The sequence below is a fragment of the Tachypleus tridentatus genome, chromosome 1 (assembly GCF_004210375.1).
Source record: "Tachypleus tridentatus isolate NWPU-2018 chromosome 1, ASM421037v1, whole genome shotgun sequence".
In the NCBI taxonomy this organism is placed as follows: Eukaryota; Metazoa; Arthropoda; class Merostomata; order Xiphosura; family Limulidae; genus Tachypleus; species Tachypleus tridentatus.
Genome location: NC_134825.1, coordinates 110,916,422 through 110,928,965, shown reverse-complemented (window position 1 = coordinate 110,928,965; position 12,544 = coordinate 110,916,422). Strand labels below are relative to the sequence as shown.

The window sequence follows — 12,544 nt, the reverse complement described above, 5'->3', positions numbered from 1 at the left end:
AACAGTGTCACCCATATCTTCACAAGACAAGAAGAACTGAACAGTATCATCCATATCTTCACAAGACAAGAACTGAACAGTATCATCCATATCTTCACAAGACAAGAACTGAACAGTATCACCCATATCTTCACAAGACAAGAAGAACTGAACAGTGTCACCCATATCTTCACAAGACAAGAAGAACTGAACAGTATCACCCATATCTTCACAAGACAAGAAGAACTGAACAGTATCATCCATATCTTCACAAGACAAGAAGAACTGAACAGTATCATCCATATCTTCACAAGACAAGAAGAACTGAACAGTATCATCCATATCTTCGCAAGACAAGAAGAACTGAACAGTATCATCCATGTCTTCACAAGACAAGAAGAACTGAACAGTGTCACCCATATCTTCACAAGACAAGAAGAACCGAACAGTATCATCCATATCTTCACAAGACAAGAACTGAACAGTATCACCCATATCTTCACAAGACAAGAAGAACTGAACAGTGTCACCCATATCTTCACAAGACAAGAAGAACTGAACAGTATCATCCATATCTTCACAAGACAAGAAGAACTGAACAGTATCATCCATATCTTCACAAGACAAGAAGAACTGAACAGTGTCACCCATATCCTCACAAGACAAGAAGAACTGAACAGTATCATCCATATCTTCACAAGACAATAAGAACTGAACAGTGTCACCCATATCTTCACAAGACAAGAAGAACCGAACAGTATCATCCATATCTTCACAAGACAAGAACTGAACAGTATCACCCATATCTTCACAAGACAAGAACTGAACAGTGTCACCCATATCTTCACAAGACAAGAAGAACTGAACAGTATCACCCAAATCTTCGCATTCAAAGTGATGCACGCAAATATTTTTGTAGTGGTCTCTTGGAAAGAGGCCGATTTTTGTGGTTCCTATTCATAGACTAGTCCAATATGGAAACAAAGAGAATACACTTTTACATAATCTTGTTTAATTAGATGTTTTCTACCCTTGAGCAACTTCATACCAATAACATTTGAAAGACATTTTCATAAACGAAATGAAAAACAAAAATCCCTTTACGTGAAGTGTATGACGAAAATATAAATATAAAAATGGGACGAAAAGTAGATTCCCTTTATTGTTTACTGTAAAAGTATACATAATAAACTACCGGCGTTCTATCCACTTCGAGAATCGAACCACTGATTTTATACTAGTAATTCCATAAACTTATCGCTGACCTAATGGTAATGAATGAGGGATACGTTTTGTATTATTTCAACAGATAAATTTTAACCTGGCATTTGTGTTCAGTTAAGACTGGGGCCCGGCACGGACAAGCGTGTTAAGGCGTTCGATTCGTAATCCGAGGGTCACAGGTTCGCATCTCCATCGCGCCAAACATGCTCGCCCTCCCAGCCGTGGGGGCGTTATTATGTGACGGTCAATCCCACTATTCGTTGGTAAAAGAGTCGCCCAAGAGTTGGCAGTGGGTGGTGATGACTAGCTGCCTTTCCTCTAGTCTTACACTGCTAAATTAGGGACGGCTAGCACAGATCGTCCTCGAGTAGCTTTGTGCGAAATTCAAAACAAAACAAACAAAACAAAAATCATTTAAGACTGAAGTTAAACTCAACGCTGTACACAATGTCGTAAAAAACGGTTGTTGGTAAGTCTGACAAATTTAACCGTAGTTAGAAAAATATACTCTTCAAAAAAAAAGAAACGCAAAAGACAAAATATGAGACAAATTGTTAACAAGTTTATTCCGGGTAGTTCTGTATGACATGCGTGAAACTTTGCACATTCACTGCTGAACATCCAAAGTCTACAAAGGCGAAGCCCACGCTCACTAGGTGAAGTTTAACGTCACTCAACGTCAATAACGAGTATGCCCCCGTGAGCATCAATAACTGCTTGGCATCTCCTGCCCATGGAAGCGATGAGATGACAAATCACATCCTGTGGAATGGCTGTCCACTCAGCCTGCAAAGCTGCTGCAAGCTGAGGTAGAGTCTGCGGTTGAGGTTGTCGCCGTCGCAGACGTCGGTCCAACTTGTCCCAGAGATTTTCGATGGGATTTAAATCTGGTGATCTGGAGGGCCAAGGAAGAACGTTGATGTTGTGGTGTCTCAAGAAGACAGTGGTGAGTCGGGCTGTGTGAGGACGGACGTTGTCATGTTGAAAAACGTCGTTGACGTTCACCATGATGGGTTGCACATGGGGCCTAAGAATCTCGTAAACGGTTGCGTACGGTCTGATCGGAAATCTTACGCAGTCCTGGTATGGTTGAGGCAGTAGACGTCGCAGTGGTGGTCCTATCCCGAAGGTGACGTAACCGGATGTTGCAATCTTCTGCGGGCGTGGTCACACGAGGTCTGCCAGATCGTGGACGGTAACGAGTTGATCCATGTTGTTGGTGACGATTCCATAGCCTTGTGATGGTGCTTGGGTGGACATTCACAGCTCTGGCAACATCTGATCGAGATTCGCCTGCTTCCAATCTACCAATGGCGTTGTTGCGTTGTGCTTCAGTCAGTCTTGGCGTAACTGTATTGCGTGTCGGTGGCTTAACACTGAGCTATGGAAACCAAGAACCCGTTACTTTTATAGGGATTTTGCACATGTTGCACTTGCAGAACATGCAGATCTCTCAAACAAATTTATTGGACACGCATGCGTTTTGGCGAAAAATCCGATGTTTTCCTCCGTTTTCAAAGTGCACAACTTTTATTGTCATTTTGGTCTGACAATCAGTGCCTTAACACGTGTAACATCACATACTCTGAGCTTGTAACGTTATTACATATATTTCTCTTTAAAATAACAAAAATATCCCTTTTGCGTATCTTGTTTTGAAGAGTATACTATTTCAGGAAAGATAGAAAATCTGTATAGTTTACACAGTGATAATACTTCATAAGTCTGCATTAAGGTTTCATAATATTTTATATATTACAGTAGTATGAACCTTACTTTACACAATTATTGTTGAAATGTAGCCAGCTTATTTTAACCTTAAACGAAATAAGGGTAAAGAGGCAGAGTTATCAGACGTGTCCTATTTAGTTCGTTTCAACACGAACGGCGTGTCACGCGTTTCGCGGGTTAAATCGCGGGATTAGGGTTTGTTTGTTTGTTTGTTTGGAAATTTCGCACAAAGCTACTCGAGGGCTATCTGTGCTAGCCGTCCCTAATTTAGCAGTGTAAGACTAGAGGGAAGGCAGCTAGTCATCACCACCCACCGCCAACTCTTGGGCTACTCTTTACCAACGAATAGTGGGATTGACCGTCACATTATACACCCCCACGGCTGGGAGGGCGAGCATGTTTAGCGCGACGCGGGCGCGAACCCGCGACCCTCGGATTACGAGTCGCACGCCTTACGCGCTAGGCCATGCCGGGCCGCGGGATTAGGGAACAAAAATCCCTTGTCAACATTAGCCGTTTTGAATTGCTGGCGAGAGGATGGATAACCTATGTGATTACTCCTGTATGGGTAACAGGGTTAATTTATCAGTTTTCTAATGTTTCCACAACTTAATGTTCGAAAAACATCAAGGGCTCGAACCTAAGATCTCCCATATAGCAGCCATGCACGCTAACCAACGATTCAAATGAACATAAAGTTAACACTAGCTATGCTCCGACTTACTTCTGGTTAATTTAATCCTACTACTAAGTCTTGTCGCCAGTTAAAAATCGTAAACACATTATAATTTAATCTTATAAACCTACTTAATACTTGTGGAAATGGGTAAAGCAGGACACCCCCTGATCAAATAACATCCAGTAAAATGATTTTTGTTTACTTCAAATGTTAACGCAAAGTTACACGAGAGATGTCTACGCCAACAATCCCCAAATTTATATTAATAAATCGGAAGAAAACAGGTGGTAAAAAAGCGCCCAACGCCGATTGTTAGGCTACTCTTAACTGTTATTTTCGTATTGCACCCAGAGCCTCAATGTGTTACGTCAGTTTCTGAAGTAAAAGGGACGCAAACCATGGACCCTCGGATTCACGATCATGTTTTAGATAGTATTTTAGTTTGCATTAAAATAATAAACACTTCATAATTTACTTTGATAAACCATTTAATCAAATTACTGTTAACTGCATTTTTAAACGTCCAAATATATTGGGTTGAGGAATAATTCGTGAGAGTTTTTCAAGTTAAAAAAATATATTTATAAATGAAACGCTTTCGCAAAATAGTTCATGTCATTTGGTAGATAAATTTTTGCTCTAATAGATGGTGTGTTTGATTTTCATATGTCTTTAATTTTTGCTTTCATTTTCAGCTCATTAAATGGAATGTCAAGTGGACAAAATCGAGCATTTTCGACACCATCTGCTTTTCGCATTTAATTTCTTGCAATTTCGTTTAAAACAATGCATACTATATACCTAGATATTACATGAAATAAAGTATCATAATAAATGTTTTGGGTGTAATGTGTTCATGCATTGAAGTATTGTATAGTCTTGCATGTAATGCTTGAATGAAATTATTTAAAAACGCTCACGAATTATTCCACAACCTAACACATACTGCGGCTACCCCGGTTGAGGTTAATATAAATTGCTCTATACAAACTAAAATTACCAAAACTTCAACCATGATTATGGCTGTATCTTCTTCTTCTATATATATATACTATATATATATATATATATATAGTACTTGTTTTTAACGAAAACTAGAGATTTTATCACCTTTTACCTAAAAATATTCAGGGTTAGCTAAAGAAAATGGCCGGTTGAACTTAAGTTTTATTTAAAACATTAATTTATTGGATAACGGAAGTTGTCAGTGTTAGAACAGCAGTTGGGTTATGTGATTTCAAAGACTAATTGTACAGAAAAGATTTGGATTTTGTTTCTCTATTACTGCAGTATTTTTACACGTATAAAGGATACAACTAACCAAAAAAAAACTCTTCAAAAATAATACGTTTTACGACAAATATCAAATTTTGTTTCGAAACTGATATCATATATTTCTTTCTTTCTGTTTGTTTGTTTGTTTTCAAATAAATGTGGTGCTTTTTTAATCTTGCATATTGTCATTTTTAGCACATTAATATAAATACATTTTCTAACATAACTGTAGCTCTCCAGTGGTATGTTTACGAACTCACGCCGATAGAAACTGGGATTCGATACCCGTGGTGGTAAAAGCACAGATAGCCCATTGTATAGCTCTGTGCTTCATTACAAACAAACAATAACTTAATTGTAAGGACATAGTTTAATCCAGTAAGAAGACATTGTTATAAATCTCAAAATTACTCTGGAAACTTTGAAAACGATAACAACCAAAACCTAAACTTAAAATAAACTCCCATCATTATTTAAGCTTGGAACAACAAGCATAGCTTTTATTGTCAAAAATACAGAGGCGAAAATGTACATCACTGAACCTTGCGTGAGTAGATTGTTAAACATGTTTAACTTGTTACGCAGAGCGTTCAAACTTCAAGATGCTATCAACCTCCATTAGACGTTTCTTGATCTGTGTGGGTAAGCACGTGTTGGAACACTACATGTCTTCTTACTGGAACCACACGTGGGTAATGTTTAATTTATCACACTTTCTGCACGTTCAGTTCGTTGTTTGTTTGAGAGGAAAACCACTTGGAACATCTGCTGTGTCCAGTGAATGAAACTCCATATTTTAGTAAATTCACAGACTTATTATTATTTCCTTCTAGTTTTATGAACTTCACAAACCAGTTTATTGGCGTCTCATTGGCGTTAAATTAAAACAAAATTAAAAACGTTACCAAATCTAACAAGTGTGAAAGTTTTTACTTGAAATATCTTGACAATAAAGCACTTTCTGTGTAAATTTCTCTTACGGTCAGAAAATATTATCGTGTTCAATATCGTCCAAACAGTGAGTTAGTTGCCTTCCGTTAAGACAACAGACAAGTTAGAACGCTTTCCGTTAAGACAAAAACAGACAAGGTAGAACGCGTTCCGTTAAGACAAAAACAGACAAGGTAGAACGCGTTCCGTTAAGACAACAGACAAGTTAGAACGCGTTCCGTTAAGACAAGAAGCAGACAAGATAGAACGCTTTCCGTTAAGACAACAGACAAGTTAGAACGAGTTCCGTTAAGACAAAAAACTGACATGTTGAAACGCGTTCCGTTAAGACAAGAAACAGACAAGTTAGACAAAACGGGTGAATTACACATCTGAAGTCAACGAGATATTAGTATGACTTCTTTAAGAACAACCTTCCTACTCAGAGCAAGACTACTCGATACAGAATATAGCTAATTATATATACTGATTTTATTTATATTGTTACTTATGGAAATGAAGACGAATTGTTTCATCCGTCAAGAACCCTTGCTGTTAACAACACATCGACTGTTAAATTTAAAACGCGTTTCATGACGCCATATCGACCGAAACTCAAAAACCAGAGGCGCGAGATTCAGGAATTTAGATCCCCACGCGTTTGAGGCTTTACGAGACCACAAGTTCAAGTTAAACAGTTTTATTATTGCTATCAGTGTTTTTAGTTGATTACAATGTGCTTATTAAAATCTGGAAGCGCATCTGAGCGTGCATATATATCTTCATACGTGTAATGGTAATACGTTAATATCAGTTATAGTTATTGTTTTGTTTTTTAAAGACTGACGTGTCATGGAAGTTTCTTGAGTGTAGAGGGCGTGTCACCTCTGGTAGGAAGGACGACATGAGTTATGTAGGTGCGAGCTGCTACTCCCAATTACGTGAGTAAAACGAACTCATCTTGAAGTCCCCAGTTATATCAGATGTTCCTCAGTCTAACAACCTGAATAAAATCCATGCCGAAACCACCAAATAAAATTACTCATCAATTTAAAATTATGAGATGGTCCCCCCATATTATTGGCAAATGTTCTATGGAAACTGGCATATAATTCTGCTTGAACGTATACAGCACCATATGATACTTAAGTGTCAGATAAGTTATATAATAGTTTGTTTTGAATTATTTGAATGTATATTTACGATGTTTCACACAAGAGCAGAGCTGTCTTTAACTAACGACTCGTAGGCTAGGAAGAAGTCAGCATGCCTGGATGTTGAATCCGCTGACCCAGGTTTCGCGACCTGTTGCTGCAATACGCGCTCTACACTATGGGGTGGGGGGTACTATGAGAGTGACAAGGAAACGGCAGTATTTTGTGAGACAATAATAACCTAAATTTGACGCTGGGTGTTATTGACGGCCTGTAATCTATCAGTTAAAAATTAGGGACGACGATGAGCGAGTAGCCTTAATCTAGCAGTTAAATATTAGGGACGACTATGAGCGAGTAGCCTTAATCTAGCAGTTAAATATTAGGGACGACTATGAGCGAGTAGCCTTAATCTATCAGTTAAATATTAGGGATGACTATAAGCGAGTAGCCTTAATCTAGCAGTTAAATATTAGGGACGACTATGAGCGAGTAGTCTTAATCTATCAGTTAAATATTAGGGACGACTATGAGCGAGTAGCCTTAATCTATCAGTTAAATATTAGGGATGACTATAAGCGAGTAGCCTTAATCTAGCAGTTAAATATTAGGGACGACTATGAGCGAGTAGTCTTAATCTATCAGTTAAATATTAGGGACGACTATGAGTGAGTAGCCTTAATCTATCAGTTAAAATGAGGGACGACTATGAGCGAGTAGCCTTAATCTATCAGTTAAAAATTAGGGACGACTATGAGCAAGTAGCCTTAATCTAGCAGATAAAAATCAGGGACGACTATGACCGAGTAGCCTTAATCTGGCAGATAAATATTAGGGACGACTATGAGCAAGTAGCCTCAATCTATCAGTTAAAAATTAGGGACGACAATCTAAACAAGTAGTAGTGTGGTGATTTTACTCAAACTTCTAAAACAAACAAATTTGTTTTTTTTTCAATTTAAATTATTACTTCTTAATATCCTACATATATATCAAATTTGTGACAGCAGAGATCTTGGAGCTCTAATCGCTTTTGTTTTTATCACAGAGAACTCAAGTGACAACAGTTTCGATGACGAGCACGTGTGTGGATCGTGCCAAACAGGGTTTTTGGAATTAAAAGACTTCCTGACACACAAGAAAACCTGCATGACGAAACGACTGATGGCTACATTGGGCGAGCTGTCGTCCTCAAGAGATGGAAAACATAGTCCAGCATCTGTCGTAAGTTCCATTTCAGCAAGATATGATGACCATTGGTCACAGAGGCAAGACTGTTGTGTAAATAAAATTATCGGCAAAGTCGATTCTCTGATCCAGTACTTACCAGATACAGAATGTAACCAGTCCTTACCAGATACAAAATGTAAAGAGTTCTTTATGATGGACCATCCACAAGATTTGAAAATTTTCAGGACTCTACTGCTAAGGACAGAGACGTTTCTCCATCTTTACTGACAAATAATCTATCTCATTCAATGGGTTCTTTGCAACGATTGCCCACTTCTAATAGTCTTCTGACTGTTCTACAAAATTTGCAAACGACAGAACCTCGTAAATCTGTTCTTTCTTTAAGAACTCCTTGTGAACAACTGGAAGTTTTGCAGTCGGCACTCTATTATCTTCAACATCAGCAGTTTCTACAACTTCAGGTCATTCGAGAGCTACAGGTTCACATAAACATGTCATTGGATACAAGTTCTGATGCAAAGTTTACTACTCTTCCTCACTCCCTCAGCCCAATCAGTGGTTCTCTTCTTCTTAATCAAACATCTCCTCGAAATCTTCAGTGTGATAACTCTGTTCATCAAATGCTATCTGAAAACCACCAGGGTTACAATTCAATTCATAAAACACCACCTCATAATCACCAGGTTGACGTTTCCTTTGAATCAAATAATCGTTCTGTCAGTCACCAATGTACTGAGTCTTTGTTTCTAAAAGAACCAAACACACTCGACCTTCTGCAAAGACATACTGAAGAAGCTATTCAAAACACGATGATTGGAGGGCCTTTCTTGCTTAGAGACCTGTCTGGAGTAACACTCAGCAATGGTATTAAAAGTCCTGAGAAAGGAAATGAAACAAATGTATTGGAAGAAGAACAAGGAGTAAAGAAATCAGCACAATGTCAACATCAATGTTATTATTGCAGAAAACTATTTGGAAGTTATAGTGGGTTGCAAATACATCTAAGATATCATACTGGTGAGAGGCCTTTTAAATGTAATATTTGTGGGAACCGTTTCTCAACTAAAGGTAATTTGAAAGTCCATTTCCAACGACACAGGGGTAACTATCCACACATTGAAATGAACCCTAATCCGGTTCCCGAACATCTCGACAAGATGCTTCCACTTCTGGAACCTAAGATTTCTCTCATGGAGTCCTCCCAACGCAGTGTGCTTCAGGAAATGGGAAACATTCAAAAATTTAATTTTTTATCATCAAGAATAATGGATACATCATCACAATCTGCACCAGATAGGTCTTTTTTGAGAACTTTTGAGCTTCCTGTTTTTGGCATTGTGCACGAAATATCCGTTTGAATGAATGTACTCTTTTTACTTTGAGATAGTGACCTCTCACTGGTGTGAAATCCAAAATTTGATGTATTATGTGGAGATGAGGCAGGTGTTATGTTGGTTGGACTATGGTATGGTTCCTCAGTTTGTTTACAGTTGGTGGTTTTCGTGTGGTTCTTTAGGACTGTTAAGGTTTTTTTGTATGCGTTCTTTTTGAGATATGTCAGTGTGTAGAGAAGATGGAGAACAATATTCAGGATTTAGAATGGTTTTACTGGATGAACCGACGTTATTGTCACTATAATTCAAACTTTGGGTTTTGAGATCTTCAATAAATGTATCATTGTTTTCGATTAACGAGGGCTCAATAGAACTTCTTGATAACCGAGTGTGTTCTGAATTGTCAGATACTTGGTTTGAAGAATTTGGAGATCTTAAAACTGGAGGAACAACAAAAGTCTTACTATTAGCAAACAACAAACCAGGATGATTAACACCAAGCAGTCTTGCAGTGCTAGCTTCAGCTAAGCTTGTGATTTGATTATTTAAGTCACATTGATAATTACTGCTGTAAACTTCTGGTTCGGCTCTATGTAGCCTCTTATGAGTTTTCAGGTTTTATTTAGTAGTAAAAGATTTTCTACATAATTTGCATAGAAAGGGCTTTTCTCCAGTGTGCGTTTTGTAGTGCATTTGGAAAATGCTTTTATGACTGAATGCTTGATGGCATATAAGACACTCAAATTTATCAGTGTTAATTTTAGTTTCAATGTTGTCCACTAAAGTTTGTAGCTTTGATGTTTCTGATGCATCTGATTTCTGGATGAGATGTTCCAAGGGCTTTACCAAAACATCTTGTTGTGATGATAAATCATCAGGTTGACTCTTATTCGCTGATATTAGTTTTGCTTTGTTTGATGTCTTTATTGGTAATTCAGTCAATGTGGAGGTGTGTAATTCTGATTGAGAAGTAGTTTTATCTTTTAAAACAGCAGAAGAAAAGAAACTCGAGCCAGAAGTAGTTGTAGGTGGTGAAAGTGATCTTTCTGCTGATAAAAGATAATTTTCAGGTTTACCCTCCTCTTTGTCCATGTGTTCAAAGCCATTTTCATACTGAGACTCACGTGAAGAATTATGAAGGCAAGGATCTGGATTACCACTTTCTTTGTCAAATGGGCTCTCGCTGGAAAGAAAACTGTTTTCTGAAGAATCAGTGTCCAAAGCAAATTTGAAATTATCATCTCCAAACTTTGCTGTAATTTCTTCAGTGGAATCTCTTGGGGGTTTTAGAATTGTCATTTTTAGCACATTAATATAAATACATTTTCTAACATAACTGTAGCTCTCCAGTGGTATGTTTGCGAACTCACGCCGATAGAAACTGGGATTCGATACCCGTGGTGGTAAAAGCACAGATAGCCCATTGTATAGCTCTGTGCTTCATTACAAACAAACAATAACTTAATTGTAAGGACATAGTTTAATCCAGTAAGAAGACATTGTTATAAATCTCAAAATTACTCTGGAAACTTTGAAAACGATAACAACCAAAACCTAAACTTAAAATAAACTCCCATCATTATTTAAGCTTGGAACAACAAGCATAGCTTTTATTGTCAAAAATACAGAGGCGAAAATGTACATCACTGAACCTTGCGTGAGTAGATTGTTAAACATGTTTAACTTGTTACGCAGAGCGTTCAAACTTCAAGATGCTATCAACCTCCATTAGACGTTTCTTGATCTGTGTGGGTAAGCACGTGTTGGAACACTACATGTCTTCTTACTGGAACCACACGTGGGTAATGTTTAATTTATCACACTTTCTGCACGTTCAGTTCGTTGTTTGTTTGAGAGGAAAACCACTTGGAACATCTGCTGTGTCCAGTGAATGAAACTCCATATTTTAGTAAATTCACAGACTTATTATTATTTCCTTCTAGTTTTATGAACTTCACAAACCAGTTTATTGGCGTCTCATTGGCGTTAAATTAAAACAAAATTAAAAACGTTACCAAATCTAACAAGTGTGAAAGTTTTTACTTGAAATATCTTGACAATAAAGCACTTTCTGTGTAAATTTCTCTTACGGTCAGAAAATATTATCGTGTTCAATATCGTCCAAACAGTGAGTTAGTTGCCTTCCGTTAAGACAACAGAAAAGTTAGAACGCTTTCCGTTAAGACAAAAACAGACAAGGTAGAACGCGTTCCGTTAAGACAAAAACAGACAAGGTAGAACGCGTTCCGTTAAGACAACAGACAAGTTAGAACGCGTTCCGTTAAGACAAGAAGCAGACAAGATAGAACGCTTTCCGTTAAGACAACAGACAAGTTAGAACGCGTTCCGTTAAGACAAAAAACTGACATGTTGAAACGCGTTCCGTTAAGACAAGAAACAGACACGTTAGACAACACGGGTAAATTACACATCTGAAGTCAACGAGATATTAGTATGACTTCTTTAAGAACAACCTTCCTACTCAGAGCAAGACTACTCGATACAGAATATAGCTAATTATACATACTGATTTTATTTATATTGTTACTTATGGAAATGACGACGAATTGTTTCATCCGTCAAGAACCCTTGCTGTTAACAACACATCGACTGTTAAATTTAAAACGCGTTTTATGACGCCATATCAAACGAAACTCAAAAACCAGAGGCGCGAGATTCAGGAATTTAGATCCCCACGTGTTTGAGGCTTTACGAGACCACAAGTTTAAGTTAAACAGTTTTATTATTGCTATCAGTGTTTTTAGTTGATTACAATGTGCTTATTAAAATCTGGAAGCGCATACATTGTGTACTTCTCTGGGGTCTCCAACAATAAACAGAACTAATTATATTTGTTATACTTGACACGTTTTATCTTGTGTTAATTTCTAGTTCTCGAGTTTTTACGCACGTTCTGTTTTCTCATACCTTATGAGTAGCGGGTGTGGTTGTGGCAAGTTATTTGTGTATGGTTGTGTTAGTTACACTTGGGTATTCATTCTGTTAATTATGACAGGGTTCTTCTGTCACTCAGCTTATTTATTTTC

At 37.7% G+C, this 12,544-nt stretch overlaps 1 protein-coding gene across 1 annotated transcript; it reads left to right on the top strand.

Moving 5' to 3' along the window:
* Positions 1-8,363: 8,363 nt before the first annotated feature.
* On the top strand, positions 8,364-10,313 carry LOC143253626 (uncharacterized). The gene has a single exon (XM_076507820.1). The coding sequence runs from the start codon at positions 8,451-8,453 to the stop codon at positions 9,519-9,521; it is 1,071 nt and encodes a 356-aa protein (XP_076363935.1). The 5' UTR covers positions 8,364-8,450; the 3' UTR covers positions 9,522-10,313.
* Positions 10,314-12,544: the final 2,231 nt, after the last annotated feature.